The sequence below is a fragment of the Mus caroli genome, chromosome 12, assembly GCF_900094665.2.
Source record: "Mus caroli chromosome 12, CAROLI_EIJ_v1.1, whole genome shotgun sequence".
NCBI lineage: Eukaryota > Metazoa > Chordata > Mammalia > Rodentia > Muridae > Mus > Mus caroli.
Genome location: NC_034581.1, coordinates 97510547 through 97534698, shown reverse-complemented (window position 1 = coordinate 97534698; position 24152 = coordinate 97510547). Strand labels below are relative to the sequence as shown.

The window sequence follows — 24152 nt, the reverse complement described above, 5'->3', positions numbered from 1 at the left end:
TAGGCCCCGGCATTGTCTCACAAGAGACAGCTATATCTGGGTCCTTTCAGCAAAATCTTGCTAGTGTATGCAATGGTGTCAGCATTTGGAAGAGCCCATTTCTTAATAGACATCAGAAAATTACATGGAGGAAATGGAGATACAAAATGAGAGAGATTTCAGGGTTGTCATTCTTCCACTCACAGTGTGTGGGCCATATTTAGACCTTGATTCACACTGAGAAAAGGAAGAAAAATGTGAATCTGTGAAGTTCCTATTAAGGAACTACCATTGTTCTAGGTGAGGCTACTGTAGTTATTTTATTCTTCCTTTTAGAGGTTATATATATATATATATATATATATATATATATATATATATATATGGTTTACAAATAAAATAATATGCAATTTAAGAGTGTGTCAAAATAATTCAGGATGGAGAGGGAGAAGGTTCAAGTAGAGTTGATAAGACGTTGCTACAATTCAACTACCTTTCAAGTTTACTGATGAAAATAGTTTCTCTGCCTTTGTGTATTCTTCCTATAGAAATTGCAAAACTATCCCCCTGCAAAAGAGGAAGGGCTGAACATTTCTTCTGTCTGAATGTGATATTTACAGTGTTTCAATTCACAATCAGGAAACTTCACCGTTCATAGATAATTCAAAGTACTAGAAAGATTGTGATGAATCCATTTGGGGTTGGAGAGACAGCTCAGTGGGTAAACTGCTTGCCTCACAGGCATGTGAACCTGAGATTTGGATCCCTAGAACCCATGTGAAAAGCTGGATGTGATGGTTTGCCTTTTTAATCCCAAGGATGGTAGATGAAGGCAGAGATGGTTGATACCTGGAGCCTCTTAGCCATCTATCCTAGCCTTCTTGGTGAAATTCTAGGCCTATGAAAAACACTGTCTCAAATAAAAGATGGAAGGCACTAAGGTATGATACCTGAGAGAGTCCTCTAATCTCTGCACACATGTGTGCATACATGTATTCATATCACTTCATATATGATATGCACCCATCCACACAAACATACCAAGATGATTCCCTTTATCTCAGGTGGGTGATAAAATGCAGACTTAAGTGGCATAAAAATAGAGAACTAAAAAAAGCAATGTGAAAAGCATAAGATGCAGCAGTGCCCTTCAGAAAGACTATTTGCATTGAAGCCTTTTGAACATAAGATTAGAATCACTATTCCTAGAATCCAGTAGTGGCTTTGCCATTTTACTCTATTTTACTTGGAGTAAGGTAGTTGTAATGGCTGGTTTTAATTGTCAACTTGACACAATGTAAAATGACTTGCAAAGAGAGTCTCAGTGAAAGACTGTCTAGATCAGATCACCCTGTGGTTATGTCTATGAGATATTATCTTGATTATATTAATTGATGTGGGAAGGCAGCCTAAAGTGGGTTTGGATCCTGAATTGTATAAGAGCAAAGGAAGCAAGCTGAGCAGTAAGCATATGTGCATTCATTTTCTTTCTGTTTTTTTTTGTTGTTGTTGTTGTTTTTTAAAGATTTATTTATTATATGTAAGTACACTGTAGCTGTCTTCAGACACACCAGAAGAGGGCATCAGATCTCATTACAGATGGTTGTAAGCCACCATGTGGTTGCTGGGATTTGAACTAAGGACCTCTGGAAGAGCAGTCAGTGCTTTTTAACCACTGAGCCATCTCTCCAGCCTACTTTTTTCTGTTTTTGATTATGGATGTAAACAGCTGCTTCAAGTTCCTGCCTTGATTTTCTGACAGTGATGGACTGTAACCAGGAAGACTAATCCAAATTGACCCTTTCTCCCTTAAAAATGCTTTTGTCAGGATATTTTATCACAGCAACAGAACCAAATCTAGAATGAAGGTTTAACTTCCACCTTAACATGTTCATTCAGAGAATAAAAAATAGTACCTGTTCTGTTTACATGAAGAACTTGTTTTGAAAGTAATCGCTGCAATGCATGAAAAGAAAAGCTCTTTGAAAATTCTGCATCCTTAGTGTCTGGTGTGTAATAATCCTACTACAGTCATTAAAAGAAATTTTTCATTGGAGAGAATGTTTTTTAAAAACATGAATCTGTGTCATTGCTTTTCTATTTTAATATTTTTCATTTTCTATGTGACATAAAATACATAATTACCATTCTAACCAGTTTTAGTATATATTTTATGACATTAAATAACTCACATAGCTGTGCACCATCTCTAAAATACATTTTCCACAAATGTATTTTACCTGCTCATTAAATCCTAACTCCATAACCCCTGGTAACCACCATTCTAGTTTCTGAGTTTGAATTTGATTATGCTTCATATGAATGAAATCATGTACTATTTGTTCTCTTGTGACAGGTTTTCCTTACTTTCTACAATTTATCAATTTATCAGTGCTTTAGCAAGGGTCAGAATTTCCTTTTTAAAAACTCATTGAAAAAGCTTACTGCAGCTGGATGTGATGGCACACACCTTTGATCTCAACACTTAAGGTAGATCTGAATTCAAGACCTGCCTGGTCTACATTTGCCATCCAAGGCCATATAATAAGACCCGTTCTCAAATAAAAAAGGGGAGGGGGAAGGAGAGGAAGAGGGAGGGGGTAAAGAAAGAAAAAAGTTATTTCTAAGGATTGGGCCTAAGCCCTCTCAGATATGAGATGAGCACTTACCTCTATCAAGACCACTTTTCTTTTTATTACATAAAATATCCTATTTTATATATATATCATATTTTGTTTATTCATTCACTCTTCACTGGACACTTGAGTTGCTTTCACTTTTGGCTATTGTGAAGATTGTTTTTGTGAACATAGGTGCATAGATATCTATTTGAGCCCGTTATCATCTTTTCTGGACTAGATTCCCAAAGTAGGATTGCTGGATTATATGATAATTCTATGTTGAGGAAACTGTACTTTTAAAACTATGTATTTAAAACATCTCAGCAGTCACATTTGATGCTGTTTGTGCACTGAGTCCTTTTCCTGAAAATGTTTTTAAGGCTTAAGAGTATGAACAAGGAATATGGTTCCCAAGAAACAATTTTGAGGCTGCAGAGACTAAGGTCGTTATGATTACCAGTCAGCAAGTATTTGTTTACTTTGTGCTTACTTCTAAAAAGCGTATTTCATTCAGTTATTTTTTATTTAGTTATTATTTTTATGGATTTGAGGTTTTTTATTTATTCACTTTCATCCTGATCGAAACCTCCCCTCTGTCCTCTGCTCCCCATCCCACCTTCACACACCCCTCCCCCACTACCCTCCCTTCTCAGAGAAGGAGAAGTGGCCCAATGGCACCAACCCATCATAGCACCTCAAGTCATAGGAGGACTAAGTGCATCTTCTCCCACTGAGACCAGATAAGGCAACTCAGCTAGGACTGGAATCCAATGGCAGGCAGCAAAATCAGAGACAGCCTCCACTCCAATTGTTAGGGGACCAGCATAAAGACCAAGCTGCACATCTGCTACGGATATATAGGGGGCCTAGGTCCAGCTCCTGCATGCTCTTTGATTGGTGATTTAATTTCTGTGAGCCCTCATGAGCCCAGATTAGTTGACTTAATGTGATGCCCTTGCCGCACACCCCTCCCCAGTCCTTCCCTTCACTCTTCCACAAGTCTCCCTGAGCTCTGCCTAATGTTCGGCTGAGGGCCTATCTTAGTTAGGGTTTCCATTGCTGTGAAGAGACACCATGACCAAGGCAAGTCTTATAAAGGACAACATTTAATTGGGGCTAGTTTACAGGTTTAGAGGTTCAGTCTATTATAATCATGGTAAAAAACATTGATAACATCCAGGCAGGTATGGTGCTGGAGGAGCTGAGAGTTCTACATCTTCATCCAAAGGAAACCAGGAGCAGACTGGCTCATTCACATTGGTAGGAGATTCAAAGCCCAACTTCAAAGTAATACACTTTCTCCAACAAGGCCACACCTCCTAACATTACTACTCCATATGAGCCAAGCACATTCAAACCACTACAGACTCTGTTTCTATCCATTGCTGGAGACAGTTGTGCTAGGCTTCTGTCTTCAAGCATAGCAGAGTATCATTAATAGTGTCAGGAGTTGGCTCTCTCCCATGAGATGGGTCTCACGTTGGACCAGTCATGGTTGGCCATTCCTTCAATCACTGCTCTATCTTTATCCCTGCACATCTTGTAGTCAGGACATATTTGGATCGAATTTTTTGTGGGTGGGTTGGTGGCCCCCTCCCTCCACTGGAAATCCCACCTGGCTACAGGAGGTAGCCACTTCAGTCTCGATATCCCCAGCTGCTAAGAGTCTCATCTAGGATCACCCCATAGACTTCAGGGAGCCTCCCCCATCCCAGGTCTCCAGTTCTTCCCAGAGATGCCCCCCCATTGATTTCCATTCTCTTCTCCCAGCCCTCTCCTGCCTCACCCCAACATTCCCCCCACACCTGATATTCACCCCCATCCCCACCCCTATTCCCCTGTCCCATCCAGTTCCTTCTTTCCATTTACCTCTAATGTCTATGTATGTTATATTCCCTTCTGAGTGAGATTCAAGCCTTCTCCCTTAACCACCCCCCCCAACGTTACTTAGGTTCTTTGAGTCTGTGGATTATAGCATGAGTATCCTATACTTTATGACTAATATCCACTTATAAGTGAGTACATACAATGAGTGTCTTTCTGGGTTACTTCACTCAGGATGATATTTTTCTAGTTACATCCATTTGCCTGTGCCCTTGTTTTTAATAGCTGAGTAGTATTTCGTTGTGTAAATGAACCACATTTTTCTTTATCCATTCTTCAATTGAGGGGGATCTAGGTTGTTTCCAGTTCCTGGCTATTAGGAATAAATAAATAGATCTGTTATGAACATGTTTTGAGCAAGTATCCATCTTGTATGATGGAGCTTCTTACAGATGTATGCCCAGAAGTGGCTTAGCTGAATCTTGAGATAGGGCTATTTTCCATTTTCTGAGAAACATCCAAATTGATTTCCAAAGTGTTTGTACAAGTTTGCACTCCCACTAGCAGTGGAGGAATTCCCCTTGCTCCACATTCTCGCAAGCATGAACTGTAGCTTGAGTTTTTGATCTTAGCCATTCTAAGATGTAAGGTGGAATATAAGAGTTGTTTGGTTTGTATTTCCCTGAAGGATGTTGAACACTTCTTTGTTTCATGGGCCATTAGAGATTCCTCTTTGAGAATTCTCAATTTAGCTCTGTACTACATTTTTTAATTGGGTTATTTGGTTTGTTGGTATCTTAAATTCTTGAACTCTATATATTTTGGATATTAGCCCTCTGTCAGATGTAGGGTTAATGAACATCTTTTCCCAATTTGTAGGCTGTTGTTTTGTCCTAATGATGGTGACCTTTGCCTTACAGAAAGTTTTCAGTTTCATGAGGTCCCATTTATTAATTGTCAATCTTAGTGCCTGAGCTATGGGTGATCTGTTCAGGAAGTTGTCTCCTGTACCAGTGCTTCATTTAAGGCTATACCCCACTTTTTGTTCTATCTGGTTTTATGTTGAAGTCTTTGATCAACTTGGACTTGAGTTTTGTGCAGGATGATAAATATGGATCTATTTGAATTCTTCTTCATTCAGATACCCAGTTAGACAGGACTGTTTATTGAAGATGCTTTCTTTTTTCCATTGTATGGTTTTTACTTCATTGTCAAAAATCAACTGTAGATGTGTGTGGGTTTATTTCTGGGTCTTTGATTCTATTCCATTGATTAACCTGTCTGTTTTTATGCCAATACCATGCAGTTTTTATTACCATTGTTCTGTAGTATAGCTTGAAATCTGAGATGGTGATGCCTCCAGAAGTTTTTTATATATAGGATTGTCTTAGCTATCCTAGGTTTTTTGTTTTGTTTTAACATGTAAAGGTGAGAATTGCTATTTCAAGGTCTGTAAAGAATTGTGTTGAAATTTTGATGGGAATAGCATTGACTCTGTTGATTGCTTTTGATAAGGTAGCCACTTTTAATCCTACTGATCCAAGAACATGGGAGATCTTTCCATCTTCTGATATCTTCCTCAATTTTTTTTTCTTCAGAGACTTGAAGTTCTTGTCTTACAGGTCTTTCACTTGCTTGGCTAGAATTGCGCCAAGATATTTTATATGATTTGTGGGTATTGTAAAAGGTATTGCTTCCCTAATTTCTTTCTTGGCCCATTTAGTATTTGTATAAAGGAGGGCTACCAGGGTGTTTGTTTTCAATATACATTTAAACTTTTCCACATCCATAGCAGAAATCCTAGCCCCTCAAATGGCATTCCTCTTATGCTAAGCTACTGTTGTCATTTTTCAGCAGTAGTATATATTTCCTTAATTCTTTAAACAACCTTGTGTTGTAAGTGATTTTTTATCCTTTTTTTAAACGGAAAACTAGGTTCTTTTTAACACTTTTCTAAGCAGTAGCAAGACTTCTCTATTCTCTGGCATGAATGTCTTCTACCTTTAGGCCATCCAGTAATCGTTATAAAATACAAATACCCCTTCTTTCTCCATAGGCTAACATTTAATATAGAAATACGTCTCTAACCCCATCCTTATTTCCCAAGTCAGTGTCAAGTCACACCTTCCCTTTTAGAAACCCTATCTCAGCCTTCTTATTTTATAGGTGCAGAAACTAAGATCCATCAAAGTTAAGAGTAACTTGTCTCATGTATGTGGTAATCAGTGACAAAATACAGCCTCTGGTAACATAAACTTCTACCATTCTGGCTTCTGCTAAAAGCAGTAAAAAGTGTTTTTAAACTTCAGTCAGCATTTCTTTCTAGGCTGCAGTTTGAAGTTCAGTTCTTTGGTGCTCTGTAAGGAAGTAGGGTTCCTTCATAGCATGCTGAGAACTTCCTCCTCTCAGTGAACCGTAACACTTTGAAGCAAGGAAAAGTCCTGAGGTAAAGAAGCACCTGAGCCGGGCGTGGTGGCGCACGCCTTTAATCCCAGCACTCGGGAGGCAGAGGCAGAGGCAGGCGGATTTCTGAGTTCGAGGCCAGCCTGGTCTACAAAGTGAGTGCCAGGACAGCCAGGGCTACACAGAGAAACCCTGTCTCGAAAAACAAAAAAAAAAAAAAAAAAGAAGAAGCACCTGGCTTTTTTTTAAACCCTGCATTTTCCAAAGAGGGAAACTCTTTGGAAAATGTTTATGTAGACTTTGTTTGTTGAATGATAGGGAGATAAGAAGTTGGTATATATGCTTTTTTTTTTAATTCTCACTCAATTGTTTGTTTATTCTGTGTGAGTTTTCCCACCCAGCTTGCATGTTTAACAGCATCCTTTGACTGGGACTGATCCTATTGAGAGTTAATAAAGGATACACCCCAAAATGGTGGCTTTAGAAAAGGAACTTATCCATTAAACTGATAAAGATGGTGACAAACACCTTTAATCCAGCACGAAAGGCTAGAGATCTTTGTAAGTTTGAGTCCAGCCCAATCTATAGAGTTAGTTCTAGGTCAGCCAGGGCTGTTGAAACAAAGAAACCATGTCTGGAGGCAGGTGGGTAGAGGAGGCGGAATACCAGCTTTCTAGACTTCTTGCGTCCATCCTTTGGTACTCACCAGCTCTGTAAGCCTTCTCTTTCCTTTCCTTTTACATCATCCAAATATTTGATTGTATCCAGTTGGCTGTAAATGATGGTCCAGGCTTGCCTGGAAAGAAAACAATCCAAGAGAGACTAAAATTCTGATTATTTCTTATTTCTAGAATCTAAAGACAACCAAGTAGATTAGGAAATCAGTAATATAGTACAGTGTACATTTGGGGATAGGTTGTTGATTACCTGAAAAGTAAGGAAGTTCTTCCTTAAGAGTTTTAAGAATGTTTATAGTGATAAAATCGAAAAGCCAAGCCAGGGTCACCTCCAGGATTTAGAATGGCTATAGGATATGGGGTAGACATCAGGTTATATCTGATCCTGAGTTCTTTACCATTTCTTTCCAAGGCTTTAGTTTTGTATTAGAGCTCCTATAGGACTCTATTTCAGTTCAAAGAATAATTACAAATTGCTAGTAGGTGGATCTGGAGAGATGATGACTCAGCAGTTAAGAACATGCACAATTTTTGCAGAAGACCTGAGTTTGAGTCCCACCACACGTGTCAGACAGCTCACAGCCTCCTGTAACTATGGCTTCTGGGAAATCCAATCCCTGTGGCCTCTTCAGGCACCTGCACTCTCTGCATATGTTCACACATAGACACATAATTAAAAGTAATCAAAATAATTTGTAGAAAATGGCTCATAGAATCTTTAGGCTTCTGTGAAAACTAAGATCTCTTAAACTTACTGATTTTTTTTTTAACAATATAATTTTTGTTTTATTGTTGTTTGAATTTTGGTGCCAGAGCTCCAATCCCAGGGCTTTATCCACATAGTCTACCACTGAGCTACCAAAAAAGGAATGTCAGCAAGCATCAAATTTCAGAAAGCCTTTGATTATTCATGTATTTTAAAATGTACTTTGATGAAAGAATTTATTTTTAAACTATTTAATGTTTACAATATATTATATTAAACATGTAAATGTAACTTTTATTTGCATGATGTAATTATTGTCTCCAAAGCTTACTGCCTCCATCTGCTAACTTTTGCCTAGTTCTGAAACTTCTAGTCTCCATACAATCTTATGTGGGCCCAGAATGTTTTCAGCCTCTGAGACTTACTGCTGAATAAGCTTACCCCTTCCTAGTTCTTTCTGATCTCTGGTTGGTTCAACTCAGCTCTTCTGGGTCAAAACTACTCTTCAAGCTGAATGGTTCAGTCTGGCTTCTCTATAAATTGTTCTTCTTGGCCTCAAATTAACTCTGGTAGTCTGTTCTCATCAGAAGGCTCCTTGCTCTCTGGCTCATCTATCCTCACCTGTGTCTGGCTTGTTCTGTCTCTGTTCAACTGCTCTCTCCTCTGTACTGCTCTCCCTTAAGTAGGTTTCCTTTCCTCTTTCTTCCCCTGAGAGTTGGGCAGATCCTACTCTGTGAAATCTTTCTCTGATATGTCACTTTGCCTGCCACTCAATTACACATCACTTTCAAACATGGGTGCTTCCTTCTACAAACTAACTACCTTCATTGTTTGGGATTAAAGGTGTGTGCTAAAGGCTGAGCCACATCAAAACTAGAAATAGGCCTTTTTTTTCTAGTAAACAACATAATCTCAGGGCAATGAGCAAATATCTTGCAAATATAATCCTATGAGCAAATATCTTGCAACATAAAGATTTTAGTATCCTTGCTTTATAATTTTTACAGAATGATTTGAGATGTGTTTGACTGTCTGTATATCTAACCACATATGTGGTTGAAGTAAATTTCAGAAGTACAATGTTCTCATAGTAGGTATGGAAAAGAAGCTGTGTGTACCCTAATCAAGCATGTGGTTTGACTAGAGTTATTTCTGCTTTACCCAGTATCTGTATCTAGTTAGAAAATCTTTAGCCTTACACTGAACACTGGAACCAGATTTCTATTTTTATTGTTAAACATTTCATCCTTTATTCTGAGGTTAGATTCATGGCTAGCTCATTTATCCTAACAACTCTAATAGTTTTAAGTTGTTTTTCTTAAATCATTACCTTTTTGGTTAGATAACTTATATATGTATATTCCAGATGGATATACAGGATTAGAAATGTTTCTACTTACCTTTATCTCAGTTTCTCCTCTAAACATCTATCTCCTCCTCTCAGCTTTGAGAATTAATTTCCTAGCTCAAAATTAATGTGTAGTCATTAAAATTTAACCTTTTTTTGTAACTGACCTAAATGTGTTAACATTACAGTGTTAGATAATAAAAAGCTTTGTTTTTATTTCAGGGTTTATGGGAAAGATAAACTAAAACATTGTTTTTGACTGGGCCTGATGATGCAAGCCTATTAATTATCTCAGCTACTTAGGAGGCAGAGGCAGGAAGATGGCAAGTTCAAGGGCAGCCTGAATAACAGCCATACCGTGTCTCAAAGTTTTTTAAAGGTGATATTTGGATACAATGTATCTATATGTATAAGCTTCTCAACAATTAAGACAAAAATTAACAAAATTTGACTTTTCCTTTGTCTTACTATATTTAAACAGAACAAGTAGCTTACAAATGCCAGGAGCTAATCATCTGCTTTTTTTAACCCCTCTTTTGTAAAATATACAGTTATAAAGATTGAAGATAAACTTAGGCCATTTTACCTTAGAATGGAAACCCGAGGGACCAGTCTTTGGAGATGGGGATCAGCCTCTTCCATGTGGACTGTTAGTTTATGATGGCTCATTGTTGCCTCCTGACTGTATCCCCCTCTTGGAACTTTTGCTGTAGTACAGATGCTTTTCCTTTGTTTTGAAATGCTTTTTTGTTTTGTTTTTTTGTTTTTGTTTTTTTGAGACAGAGTTTCTCTATGTACTCCTGGCTGCCCTGGAACTCACTCTGTAGACCAGGCTGGCCTTGAACTCAGAAATCCACCTGCCTCTGCCTCCTGAGTGCTAGGATTAAAGGCGTGGGACACCACCGCCCGGCCCCTGAAATGCTCTTCTTATAACTATGTAAGAATGATGTTTCTTGACATCTTAAAAATTACATAATGTTAAGCCGAAAATGGAAGGTGATACATTCATAGTTCAAACTTAGACTTCTTTACATTAAAAAAACTTACATGTGACCTTGACAGTATATTATTTGGGAAAAAAAATGTATGGTTTAAGGTACATTTGAAACAATAAATAATTTGTTTTTGTTTTATCAAGAAATGGATGAAAAGAGGCTACTGGATCCAGGGTTGAAGGTTCGTAAAGGCCTCTGGGCTTACCCTCTGAAGAACCAGCAGATGGAATGCCGGAGTGACTGAAGAAAATGGGTGCTAATGCATCTAACTATCCTCATTCATGTTCCCCAAGGGTAGGGGGAAACTCACAGGCCCAGCAGACTTTCATAGGTAACTGTGTATTTCCTTAATTTTATTTTCTGCTGTGACTGTAAATAGAAATGTGTTAACAGTTACCTTTGTAGATGAAAATAGTACTGAGCCATAGAAAAGTTCTTACAGGTCATAATTCTGTGGTTGGTGCCTAGGTTCCCTCTCTTCACCCCAATGTTAATCTGGCTTGTTATTAAATGTAGCTTTAGTGTGGTTGAAGAGAAAAGCATTTCAAAATTATATACAATGTTCTTATTTTGCAAATTGCCTCTCATTTCTTAAAAATCCATGACTGAACCCTTGATATAGTCCTTGCTTGCTAGAAAACCAAGGGCATTTTTTAAAATTTAGACAAATTTTTTATTCTATTTCTGGTTCTTTTTCCTTTCCTTCTTCCTTCCTTACCTTCCTTTTTACTAAAAATTGTTACAGAACATTTTATTGCATGTGTGAGTTTGCATGAGTGTGTGCATGTGTGCACATGGCACATATGTGAAAATTGAAGGACAACTTGTGAGAGTAAGTTCTCTTCTAATCCCCATGTGGGTCCCCAAGAATCAAATTCAGGTAAGGGGTTTGATGGCAAAGTGAATTTTCACTAAACCATCTTTCTGGCCCTTCTAAATTTGATTTATATCGTGTGTGTGTGTATGGTAGATGCAGGCATGTGTGTACAGTTGCTCGTGTATACAAAGGAATGCAGAGATTGACATCAAGTATCTGTCTCAATCACACTCCACCGTATTTGGCTTTTAAGATTTTTTTATTTGTATGTGTCTGTGCCTGAATATATGTTTATGTGATAAGTGCCTTCAGAATTCACAAAAGGATGTTGGATCCCCTAGAACTGAACTTACAGGTGGTCAGGAATTGTCTGTTGTTGGCGCTGGGAACCCAACTGAGAACCTCTGTAAGAACAGTGGTGCTTTAACCACTGAGCCATATCTCTAGCCCCTCTACCTTCTTTAAAGATGGGTTTGTCAGTGAACCTGGAGCTCATGTTTTAGCTACACCAGTTGGGCAGTGATCTTCTAGGATCTGCTTGTATCCAACCTCCCAGCACTGTACCATTGTGTCTAGCTTTTATGCTGATGGATGGGTGTCTGTATATGAAGCCATCTTCCCTGCCCCTTCCCAAGCATGCACGCACGCCTGCACACACATGTGCGCACACACACACACACTCCTACATTTATTTGAGCTCTTCTTGCCCAGGCTGTTATCCTACTCTTGACCTCCAGCCTCAGCCTCTAAATGGTAGGATTACAAATGTACACCACAGTGCCCAGCCCTCTTTTTTAGTATAAAAATGAGTTATTTGTATTCATAAAAGTATCTGTTTTTACATTTTTGCTCGAGTTATATAGGAATGTGTTTGTAAAACTTTAGGCATGAAATATATTAACATTGAAAGTGAATATTTAAAAAAAAATCATGATTTGTTTAATTTTCTTCTTAGGAACATCTTCCTATTCTCAACAAGGCTATGGTTGTGAGTCAAAGTTGTATAGCCTTGACCATGGCCATGAGAAACCACAAGACAAAAAAAAGAGAACCTCTGGCCTTGCCACTCTCAAAAAGAAGTTTATTAAACGCCGAAAATCTAATAGATCGGCTGATCACGCCAAGCAGATGCGAGAACTCCTCTCTGGGTGGGATGTTAGAGATGTCAATGCACTAGTGGAAGAATATGAGGGAACTTCAGCCTTAAAGGAGCTTTCTCTGCAAGCCAGTTTGGCTAGACCAGAAGCTCGGACACTGCAGAAGGACATGGCTGACCTTTATGAGTATAAGTACTGTACTGACGTGGATTTAATATTTCAAGAGACTTGTTTTCCCGTTCATCGTGCCATTTTGGCAGCAAGGTGTCCATTTTTTAAAACCCTGCTTTCTTCTTCACCTGAGTATGGGGCAGAGATAATAATGGACATCAGTACGGCTGGTATTGATATGCCCATGTTTTCTGCCTTGTTACACTACCTTTATACAGGAGAGTTTGGAATGGAGGACTCAAGATTTCAGAATGTCGATATCCTTGTTCAGCTTAGTGAAGAATTCGGAACACCAAATTCCCTTGATGTAGATATGCGTGGACTCTTTGATTACATGTGTTATTATGATGTTGTCCTTAGTTTTTCTTCAGACTCTGAACTAGTTGAAGCTTTTGGTGGAAATCAGAACTGTTTAGATGAAGAGCTCAAAGCCCACAAGGCTATTATTTCTGCACGGTCCCCATTTTTCCGCAATTTATTACAAAGGAGAATACGGACTGGTGAAGAAATCACAGACCGAACTTTGAGAACTCCCACAAGAATTATATTAGATGAGTCCATTATACCAAAAAAATATGCAAAAGTGATATTACACTGTATGTATACCGACGTGGTGGACCTCTCTGTTTTGCACTGTAGCCCCTCTGTGGGGAGTCTCAGTGAAGTTCAGGCTCTCGTCGCAGGGAAGCCAAACATGACCAGGGCAGAAGAAGCCATGGAACTTTACCACATAGCACTATTCTTGGAATTTAACATGCTTGCACAAGGTATGAATTCTGTTTGTCTATTAAGTTGAAAACAACTATTTCAATTCTATAATGACAGTGTCTAGAATATACAGGGCTAGTTTTTCTTGGTCTGTAATTATGAATGCTGAAACTGCAAGGTCAGCATTAATATAGCTCTTCATTTAATATTAAAATCAAGCATTCATTACTGATGATAAAGAACATTAGGTGAGATGCTTCCCTAATGTAAGATGATAGTATGGGAATAGGTGATTAGACACCTACGCCATCTCTGCTCTGACTTTGAACCAGCCCATTTCCCCAGATTCCAAGTGTATATTTCTGTATTTACCTTTAATACTTTGTTGATTCTTTGTTTACAGTTATAATAAATTCACTATAGAAATAAAAGGTAGGACACATTTAAATATAAATTTATTTGAAGTAAGTCTCTGACTTACATTTTAAAATAGGTCGTATCTTTTAGGCGCAACTTGTACATCAAATATTAGCTTGTAAAGCAGTTAGTCAGACCCACAATCTTGTTTGATTTGTTTTAAACAAACCAACCAACTAACCAAAATAAGATATACATAGATAGATAGATAGAGAGAGAGATAGATAGAGAGATAGAGAGATAGATAGAGAGATAGATATCATATATTTTCCATGTTATAAAAAATGAACATATGACTATTGTGGTAAAGAAGTATATGTCTGTTGGTAAATGCTAGAATCACTAACATTTCAGAGCTGGAAAGAGACCTTTCTCACCACAAAGGAAAAGTGCATATTTAGTTTCCTGTGGCTGTAAAGTAAAATGAAACGTTGCATGACCCGATATTACTTGAGAAATTTTATTTTCCTAGTGCAGTCCCTAAAAGAATTCTAAAAGCTGCCAACTAGAAGAGAATGTGTTTTAGTAAGAAAAACTTATCATGGCTTTCTATCTTGAAAAGTATTGAAATTTTCTTAAGCCATAGTAGGTTATAGATAATAAGATTAAAATCAGGCATTGAAAAGAGAACAAATGTTAAAATTTCTTATACATAATCTTTCAAATTTTAATTTACCATTGTCTTTCAGTAACAGGCAAGTTTTGTTTTTGTTACCACAGCCAGTGTGTCATTAAACTGTTTTTATTAGTTTAAAATAGTCATTATATTAATAGCTGACTATTTAGATGCCAGTTTATAGGGACAATATCAGAAATGACCTAGCAGCTTGACCTACCATTCCTTTATTCTATAAAGCCAAATTTGTGAGAAAATGCTTCTACAGAAAAAAAATTGAAGTTTGCCACAGCATCAAAAAGGTATGACAAATCTTTCTTTTCTCAAATTGTATTTAGATATTGACAGGTTTACATAATAAAATCCAAATGTGTACCATATATATTTACCTGTTTTTAAAAGTGAGAGTGTATACCTTAATGTATTAATTCTTTTAGTTTTGAGTGAAAACTGAAATTACAAGCTACCTCTTAGGTTTTTGGTGGTACCTGGAGCTCTTTTATTTTCTTAGGTGAATTTTTTCTGACATTTACATAGAAATTGCATTTGTACAGTACCTTTAAAGATCTAAAACATCCCTTATGTTGTTTCAATCTGGCTAAACAAGTAAGAGCTCTTGTCTCTTCTCATTCAAAATACATTCAGGGCCATGGTTTTCACTTTAGCGTCTTGTGCTTTGTGTGTAGCATACCTTTCCTTCACATCTGTGATAGGTCTCACTGATTTGCAAAAAGAATAATACCCCTCTTATTCTGAAGATTAAGAAAACCATATATGTTAATTCATGTGAAGAGTGCTTGATATGTAATAAGCCTTCAATAAATGTCAGCTACAAATCTTTCTGATTGGTATATCTTTATTGTCATACTTTTATTTTTCTTCTCTCCTGCCCTAGGCTAAAGCTAGCACTCTACTGCTGAGCTTCATCCCTAGACACACAGTCTTCTCTAAGAGTAATTTTACTAATTAAGCCCAATACTAAGTATATTTCATAGATTGTTTGACAGTTTATTGGTGTTAAATTTTTCTTTCAATTTTATCACAATTTTAAACGGGTTTCTCTCTTACCATGGTTTTTATCAAACTATTCAGGATCAGTTCTACTTGTCACTTTCCAGTTAGCTTTCCTAACAGTCTGTACCAATGATGCTATTGTATATGGAAAACTTGAATTTTTCCACACATTTCTCATAGTTCTAGCTATATACCATTTTAGAGAGAATTAAGTAGTCTTTTTATTTTATTTTGTGTATATGTGTGTTTTGCGTGTGTGTGTGTGCGTGTGTGTGTGTGTGTGTGTGTGTGTGTGTATGTGAATATATACACTGTGTGCATGCCTGGTACCTAAGGAGGCCAGAAGAGGGCTCTGGACATCCAGAACTGGACTAACAGATAGTTGTGAGCTGAGGCTTGATCCTAAGTCCTCTGGAAGAGCAGGTAGTGCTCTTAACCTCTGAGTCATCTCTTCAGCCTTTGTCTGTATTTTTTGTTCTGTGATTCAAGTGAGGATGTTCAGTTAAGAAATACTGTGAAACTAGGACTGTCGAACAACTTGAAGGTAAAATCATGATTTGCTTAACTTTCTTCTTAGGAACAGAGCTTGAAAAACCAAGGCAAGAATATTGAGTTTGGAGCCATCCAGGGCTACCTTGCAAACACACACAAAAATATTGGTAGCTCACAAATAGTATGCTTGAAGTGTAGAGCACTCAGCCAATGTGTATTAGGCCCTATGTTTAGTTCCTATCACTACAACAGACAAAATTCTGAATTCAAAAAATAAAACAGAAGGGGCCGAGCAGTGGTAGCACACACCTTTAATCCTAGCACTCAGGAAGCAGAGGCCAGCCTAACTATCTGAGAGTTCCAGGACAGCCAGGGATACATAGAGGAATCCTCTCACCAAAAAATCCAAAATGAATGGATGGATGAATGAATGAATGAATGAATGAATGAATGAATAGCAGAAGTTCTTAAAAGTAAGAACAGAAGAACAGAAATAAAAAATATAATAGGGTTGAGGGGTAAACTTGAATAAATCTAGAAAGACAGAAGCACCAATACTGAAGAAAAACCAAAGTATAAATATTTACACTTCTGCATCCCCAATTCAGGAAGCTAATAAAGATGTGAGTCACCAAATGCTAAAGCAAACCAAGAATAGAGAAACAGGACAGGAAATAGCATTCAGTGCATGAGGAGGGCAAAGTACAGCCGTGTTAGGGTTAAGGTTAGGGAGGGAAGAGTGTGCTGGTCTAGACCAGACCAGAACAAAAATCCTCAGACCTAGGAGATCAGTTACTTAATGTTTGAACAGAAAGTAGCAAATTAGACTGAAACTTTTATGACTCTTTTTAGTGCATTTCGGAAGAATTGGAAATAAATTCCGACAGTGAAGCGAGTGTGTAAAGGAGTTAATAGACAAAAGAGAAATCCTGGGCTTAGCTTAGCTCAGCAGTAAGGAAGATTTAAGTATTTGTTATAACAGGAACACTGAATATTAATTGAATAAAACAGAATACATAGAAGTGCACAGTATGTGAAAGAGCTAAAAAATTAATTGGGAGCAGGACTGTATACTATAGGGGTTTGTCTTTTAGGATAAACATTTTATTAGTACTCAACTTAAAAATTACAAGCATATTAAGCTTGATTACAGAGCTAATTTTAATTTTTATTACATTTATGTTTGTGCATGTGTACATAGGCATTCCTGTGCCACACCAAGCATGTGTGGATGGAGCCCAGGAAAGCTTGTGGAAGTGGTCCTCAGGACCAAAATCAGATCAGTCAATCCTGATGGCAAGCATCTTTACCCACTGACCCATCTTGCAAGCCCCAAAATTCATTTTTAAAATACAGAAATGACATTAATGCCATACCTAGAAAAGGCCACAGTCCTTTTAAAAAAATAACAATTTATCATTTATGAAGATTGTTGTTTTGCTGTTAAATGAATATGAAGATTCTTTTTTCATTGTTTTTGCCTGTTGTTTTGGGCTCTTTTTGTATTCACTACCTGAGGATCTACTTGAACTTCTGATTATGCCAGACAGCTCAGCCAACTGAACTATATTCTTGGCTTCATCTGTGAAGATTGGTAACAAATGAGATTATGCTTATAATTTTGATTTAGTTTGACTAATTTGATCATTCTAACAGCCTCTAAGTTTGATGGGTTCAGAAACTAATAAATAGCTTGTGCTGATAAAGCTGTTGTAAGTAACTCATACTAGTTCTTCTGATCCATAAACCCGGGAACTTAGGCCTGGCGGGAAAGAGGAGCAAGGTGAGAGCCAGTTTTACAGGTCTAGTACGAGGTAGTGGCCCAAGAAGGCAGACTGGTAGTTACCGAAGCGTCAGCTTGAAGGAGTATTTATTATGAGTTCAGTTTCTTCCTGAAACCAGGAAACAAACCACTTGGAATTGTTAGCCCAGCCAGGAAGTTTGAAGATTGTTGGGAGCAGGGACTTGAGTAGGTTGCTGATCAGAGTGCCCCAGAGTCTGGAGTCTAGAGCACTTAGTCAGAGGACAGGGCCTTCTTTTGTGTTTCAGCCATTCTTTCTAAACAGGCTGCTTTCTTCTATGGGTCATTGGAGTTTTTTGGCTTCCTAGCACTGGAGACTTCCCAATTTTGTGTAGATCTTAACAGAGGAGAGAGCCCACCTCCCAGAAGAAAAACCGGAAAGGGCTTCTTTCTGTGCTTGGGTTTCATCATGTGACCTAGGCCTTTCAGGTTGTGAGCTAGTAGCACAGAAAGAAAGCAGAGGCTATTGAGAATATTTGCTGGAAGCAGGAGAGCAACAGTGTCTACAGAAAAAAAGAAAAGGGTACTATTACCACTGTTACCACTGACCTGCCACAGAACAAGAGCTGCCTTGGCCCAGATTCTAGGACAGCAGATGGAAGAGTGCTCACTAGCCTTCTCTGATCTTGCCTGTTGAGTGAGTTAGCCCAGTAACTAGCATTCCTAGCAATGTTGTACACTAACAAAAAGCCTCTTCAGATAAATCCCTTTTTTTCTTCAGACACCTGTAATTATCCTGTAATAGCCACTCAAGAAGCCTAATTGATGGCAGTACCTATATTAAAAGTAAAATCAGCATATAAAATTAAGATTCGCAAATAGCTTACGAAATTGGAAGAAACCAGAAAGAAAAACAAGTGTTTTACTACTGTGACATTTTACAGCACCAGTAGCATATGCTGGGCAGTGGTTCTTAACATTATAAAGACAGAAGTGAAAGTGTAAAATCCACTTTCCTAGTGTAATGACTTTCTCAGCAGCTTTAACAATCCACAGACCTGCTACTGTCTTTGACGTGTAAATATTGCTGACTTCAGAACAATCGCCCAGAAGTAGTACCAATCCACCACCATGTGTCTTTTAATGTCAGACATTGCACTGCAGACCTTAAACTTATCTGGATCAAAAATTGAATTTTCACCTTTGGAAGATGAAATCTATTTATAATCTTCATTTGAAAATTGGATATATATTGTAGTTGCCAAATTTTTGGTCATTATGAATGTATTTTATTGAGTTAGAAATCTTAACAAGCCACAAAAACATTGACCTAGTTTTTTCCCTTAACTTGGCCAGCTTCCAAGAGTGTACACCTGAAAACATGAAAAGGGCAAAGCCAATGTCCCCACACACTCATCCATGTCTCTTTCCTTTTTTTCCATTGTCCTGCATATTGACACTTTTCCTCTTGTCACAGCCAGCAATTCATTTTACTTCTGTCTGTAACTGTTTCTTCTAAAGCAAGTGAGTCTGAGCATGATTCTGAGAGAAGAGTGAACTAGACTAAAGACTATTTTCAGCAGATGAGAGGAGCCAGCTCAACCTGAGACGTAAAGAATTACGTTTAGTTTCCTGAGTAGAAGGTTCAATTGACTGAGATCATGCATGTCTAATCATGGAGATTAACATTTATAAACAGTTTACTGTAAGTTTGAATAGAGTTCTGAATATAATATTTGCTTACATATCTTATTTACACAATTTTTGATATAGATTACACACTTTCCCTCTGTCACCTTTGTGCAGAGTACCTTTGCATTTTATTTTTATTTATTGCCTAATATTTTATTGCCTGAATAGTTTATTCCCTTTTACTTATTGCCTAAATTTCCAAATATTGCCCTAATCTTTAAGAACAAACTTAGTGCTTTGTGCCTTACTTTATATTAGCCACTCCAAGTTAAAAAGTATTTTCTATTTTCTAATAACTTTCAAATGTTTGTTATTGTTAGGTATTTCCATTTTCTAACTTTAGAAATGCCTGTGTTCCTGTCTCATTTTCCCTAGTCACATAATAATATTGTATGTTTCCTAAAGAAAGACTCAAAATATTGATACGATTTCAGTTACCCCAAGAATGTAGAATAGTACTTTGCTCTTAGTAGACTCTTCACTATGTACTGTGAATTATTTTTTTTAGTATTTATTTGGTTTTTCGAGACAGGGTTTCTCTGTGTAGCCCTGGCTGTCCTGGAACTCACTCTGTAGACCACACTGGCCTTGAACTCAGAAATCTGCCTGCCTCTGCCTCCCAAGTTCTGGGATTAAAGGCGTGTGCCACCACCGCCCAGCTGTTTTATTATTTTTGTATGTGTATGTGTGAGTGCCTATTCATGCATACTGTGGCTACAGAGATCAGAAGAGGGTGTTGGGTCCCCTGATACTGGAGTCCCAGGTGATTGTGAGCTTGCTGGGAAGCAAACCCAGGTCCTCTGGAAAAGTAGCTCTTAAACACTGAGCCACGGTTCCAGCCTCTTAGTTATTCTGAATAGCTAATGAGAGCTAAGTAATACTTTTTTCTTTGGATTTTAAAAAATACGTGTGTATGGGCATTTTGCCTCCATAAATGTTTATGCACCATGTGTATGCTGTGCCCATAGAGGCCAGAGGAGGGGATAGAATCCCCTGGTAATGGAGTTACAGAAGGTTGTGAGCTGCCACATGGACTCAGGTCTTCTAGAAAAACAGCTGAGCCATTTTTCCAGCCTCTGTATGATCTTTTTTTTATGAAAAGCGAGCTGAGCAGTGAGCCTCAGATATGATATGGTTCAGTGATGAATGCATGTTGGCTTAGCATGCCCAAGGCTATAGAAATTGTAAATAAAATGAAAACATTTAATCCCAGTATAGAAGATGAAAAAGAAGTATTCTGTAGAAAAGTAGATTTATATTCTAAACACTGAGCCTGTCATCTAACTCCTCAGTTAAGCAGCAGTCGAATTGATTGATCATCTGTTCACTTGATAGAACCAACCCACTGAAGTCAAGTCATTGCTGTTCATCATCTGAACCCAAAGAGTTTAATCCAAGAGAGAACTTTGAAACAGGGTCTCACTCTACAGCCCCAATGGCCTTTAATTCTATTTAGACCAAACTAGCTTTGAATTAAGACATCTGCCTTTTCTACTTCCTAAGTGTTGGAATTAAAGATGTATGCCATATGTGAGGATCCGGAAATCAATCTTAACCTTTTGAGCTAATTTATGATGTAGATCAAAGAACTAATTGTGTTTCTAAAGTTGAGCAATAAATTATATATCGTAATGGCAGTAATGCACACTTACAATCAGTAATATAACTAAATGTCACCATGGCTCGGACGCTCTCATTCTTGTCTTTTTTTTTTTTTTTTTTAATTTAAGGAAAATAGAATTGTAAACAGTTGCCAATATTCGTTTGTTTTCTATTAAAAATTGAATGCTTATTCCCTTACTTATATACTTAAAAGACAGTAAAGAATATTATGACTTATTGTAAGACATTTTAATTTAAGTGTGTATGTGACACTTTGTAGCCATAACAACTATCTAAAATATGTACAGTGAATTTGCAGCAGATGCAGTTGAATGTCTATGTTTATTTAAAATTGTGTGACGTTTAATCAGAAGTCCTTTTTCAATAATAAACAAAACCTCTTTATATATAATAATGAGGTTTCAAGGACTGGAGGAGGGAGGTGAGATAACAACAGACTGGTAGATAATGTGGAATCTCAGTTTGCCTGGAATTGTTGAGAGACCTGTTCACTAAAGTTTTTTCATATTACCATTTATATTTCAAAGTGAAACATAAAAAATAAAACCATCATTGTAACCAAAACTTTTGGAGCTAGTCACAAAATAAAGAGCATAAACTATTTTTAAATTTCAAGTTAATGACAACATTGCTATTCAAGATTGTAACAGGAGAAAGAGAATGTTTGGACACCAAAGTGTACCTAGCTTTATGACAGCACTGGATATAAGTTGTTTCGCTTGATCTTGAAAACCCTGGGAAGCTAGTCCAAGTTCAGTGATAAATAAATGTTGTATGATCCAGTGTTCTGTAAATATAAACTTTGAACCTAGACCTGGGTTCCAATCCTATCTCTGCCACATACTAACTCTATAAAATCCATCCCTCAGATCATTTTTCCCTCTTCATAGAATCGTAGACACCTGGCTTAGCTTACATTGGATAGGGCTTCACAATTTTAAAACTGATTTGTGTTGCAGGTTGTAATCTCAGCCCTCTGGAGACAGAGCCAGGCAAATCTCTGTGAGTTCAATACCAGCCTGTTCTATATAGAATATTCCAAGCCAACCAAGGCTACAGAGAAAGGGAAAGAAAGAAGGAAGGCTATTTAATATAAGTAAAATAGAATTGAAGGGAGTGCAAATGACCAAGACAGGGATGGCAGAACATGCAACATTACAAGTATGGTGGCTTTTTAAACCCAGGATCAGGTGCAGAGTTTCTTCTTTTAAACCTAGATCTGCTCTTATCCAGGGCAGGACTCTTAACCAAATGTAAATACTTGCCTACTTCAGATGTTTAAAGGGACTGGAATATATTATTTCAAAATTAAGTTATACTAATAATACTATTTCACTAACAGTGTATAAAGGGCTCCTAACTGAGCTCATTTCAAGGAATAAACCACTTTTCACCTGTATAATAGCTATGCTTTTCTGTTGTAGAGAAAAGGCAAAGGCTTGAGTTGTTCTGACCCAAGGCTGCCTCCACAGATGAGCAAGGGTTTTAGATCAAGCTGTCCACTCAGGGAGCAAGTTTCTTGTGTCTTTTCACTTAAGGACTGCAAGTAGGATGCTTGGTAACATTTATCAGTTACCTTATATAATGATTCTATGCCAAATTTTGAACTTTGAATTTATTTCAAAAGCAGTTTGTGCTGGTTGTTGAAAAAAAAAAAGTGAGAGTGGTACACAAACATGGCCCAAGCATATGTCATCACTGCCACTGCTCTGTCTAGCTCAGGAGAGATGTTCTATGAAGAGCTTCATGGCTTTCTTGGCCTCTGCCAAGTTCATGTTTCATATGTTTGTCTTACTCTGTCCTGTAAATAGCATCATGCTATACCTCTTGCTCTGATGTCCTTTTTTCATACTTAATAATAAAACTTGAGAAATTTTTATGTCAGTACATATTATTTTTAATACATTTTCAGGATACTTTCTAAATATACAGAAAATAAATGCACTGTAGGTTAGATTCAAATAACACAAGTAATAAAATGTTTAAGAACTTGTAGTCTCTATCCACAGTGATAACTACCACTTACAAAAATACTGTTCGTGATTGTCCCCAAGTGTGGTTATAGAACTGCTAAAACATTCAGTGATGATAAGTTGGCCAGAAAAATGACTTCAAACATTTTTCTAGTATAGATTGACATGGTTCTAATCCCACTAAATATATCTCCATGAAGGAGATGACTTTGTATATTAAGATTTTAAGGGCTGAAGAGTTGACTCAGTTGGTAAATTGTTGCTATGCAAGCATTACAACATGACTTTGATTCTAAAATCCATGTAAAAACCTGGACATGGTAGTATGCATTTGCAATCCCAACACTGGAGAGGAAGAACCAGGCAGATCCCAGGGGGTCCGTAGTCAGTCAGGCAAGCTCTAGGTCAGTGAAAGACCCTGTCTTAAAAACAAAGTAGAGGGACCTAAGAAACACTATCCCAGATTGTCATCTGGCCTTTACCTATACATGTATATAAAACATTTTTATATATGTCATGCTTAGTGTTCATTCCTGTGTGCTGTGTTTTACATGTTAGTGTTTAAAGGTAAAATATCTGCACATCTAAAATTAGCACCAGAAAGCAGAAGTACATTTACACACTTAAATATCTTTATTATCAAAACAGTGTGTTGTCAAACATACTTCTCTTTAACTATAATAATATAATAAATAAACCTTTTCAGTTGATTTAATATGAAATTAGGCTTATACTGTCAGGCTTATACTGTGTGCTTGAATCAAAAAACAATACTGTCTTTTAAAACTGTTTGACGGACTGGAGAGATGACTCAGCAGCTAAGAGCACTGACTGCTCTTCCAAAGGTCCTGAGTTCAAATCCCAGCCACCACATGGTGGCTTACAACCATCTTTAATGACATCTGATGCTCTCTCCTGGTGTGTCCGAAGACAGCTACAGTGTACTTACATATAAAATAAATAATAAATCTTTTTTTTTAAACTGTTTGACTAGAATTCCGGGAAATTAATGGATCTTATTTTCTAAATATGTTATTTGAGCTTTTATCTTACTACAGTAGGTTTAGAAAATGCCATAAGCCAAAGTGTGTAATTAGTTTACTATTCTTTATTCATGTCAATTTAAAACTAGGTAAATAGAAGCCGGGCGTGGTGGCGCACGCCTTTAATCCCAGCACTCGGGAGGCAGAGGCAGGTGGATTTCTGAGTTCGAGGCCAGCCTGGTCTACAGAGTGAGT

General features: G+C 37.4%; 1 protein-coding gene across 5 annotated transcripts in view; it reads left to right on the top strand.

Moving 5' to 3' along the window:
* Btbd7 (BTB domain containing 7) overlaps window positions 1-24152 on the top strand; it is an 84968-nt gene that overhangs the window by 21890 nt on the left and 38926 nt on the right. For 2 of the 5 annotated variants that reach the window (XR_002379347.2, XM_021179225.2), the window contains exons 2-4: window positions 10697-10884; window positions 12326-13405; window positions 14620-14681. Coding sequence is in view for 4 of the 5 variants with exons in the window: in XM_021179225.2 (XP_021034884.1) it covers window positions 10803-10884; window positions 12326-13405; window positions 14620-14681 (1224 nt within the window). In the remaining variant the exon portion in view is untranslated. Of the gene's footprint in view, window positions 1-10696; window positions 10885-12325; window positions 13406-14619; window positions 15663-24152 lie in introns of those variants that run through there. The other 3 variants (XM_029484385.1, XM_029484386.1, XM_029484387.1) reach the window with 2 other exon arrangements.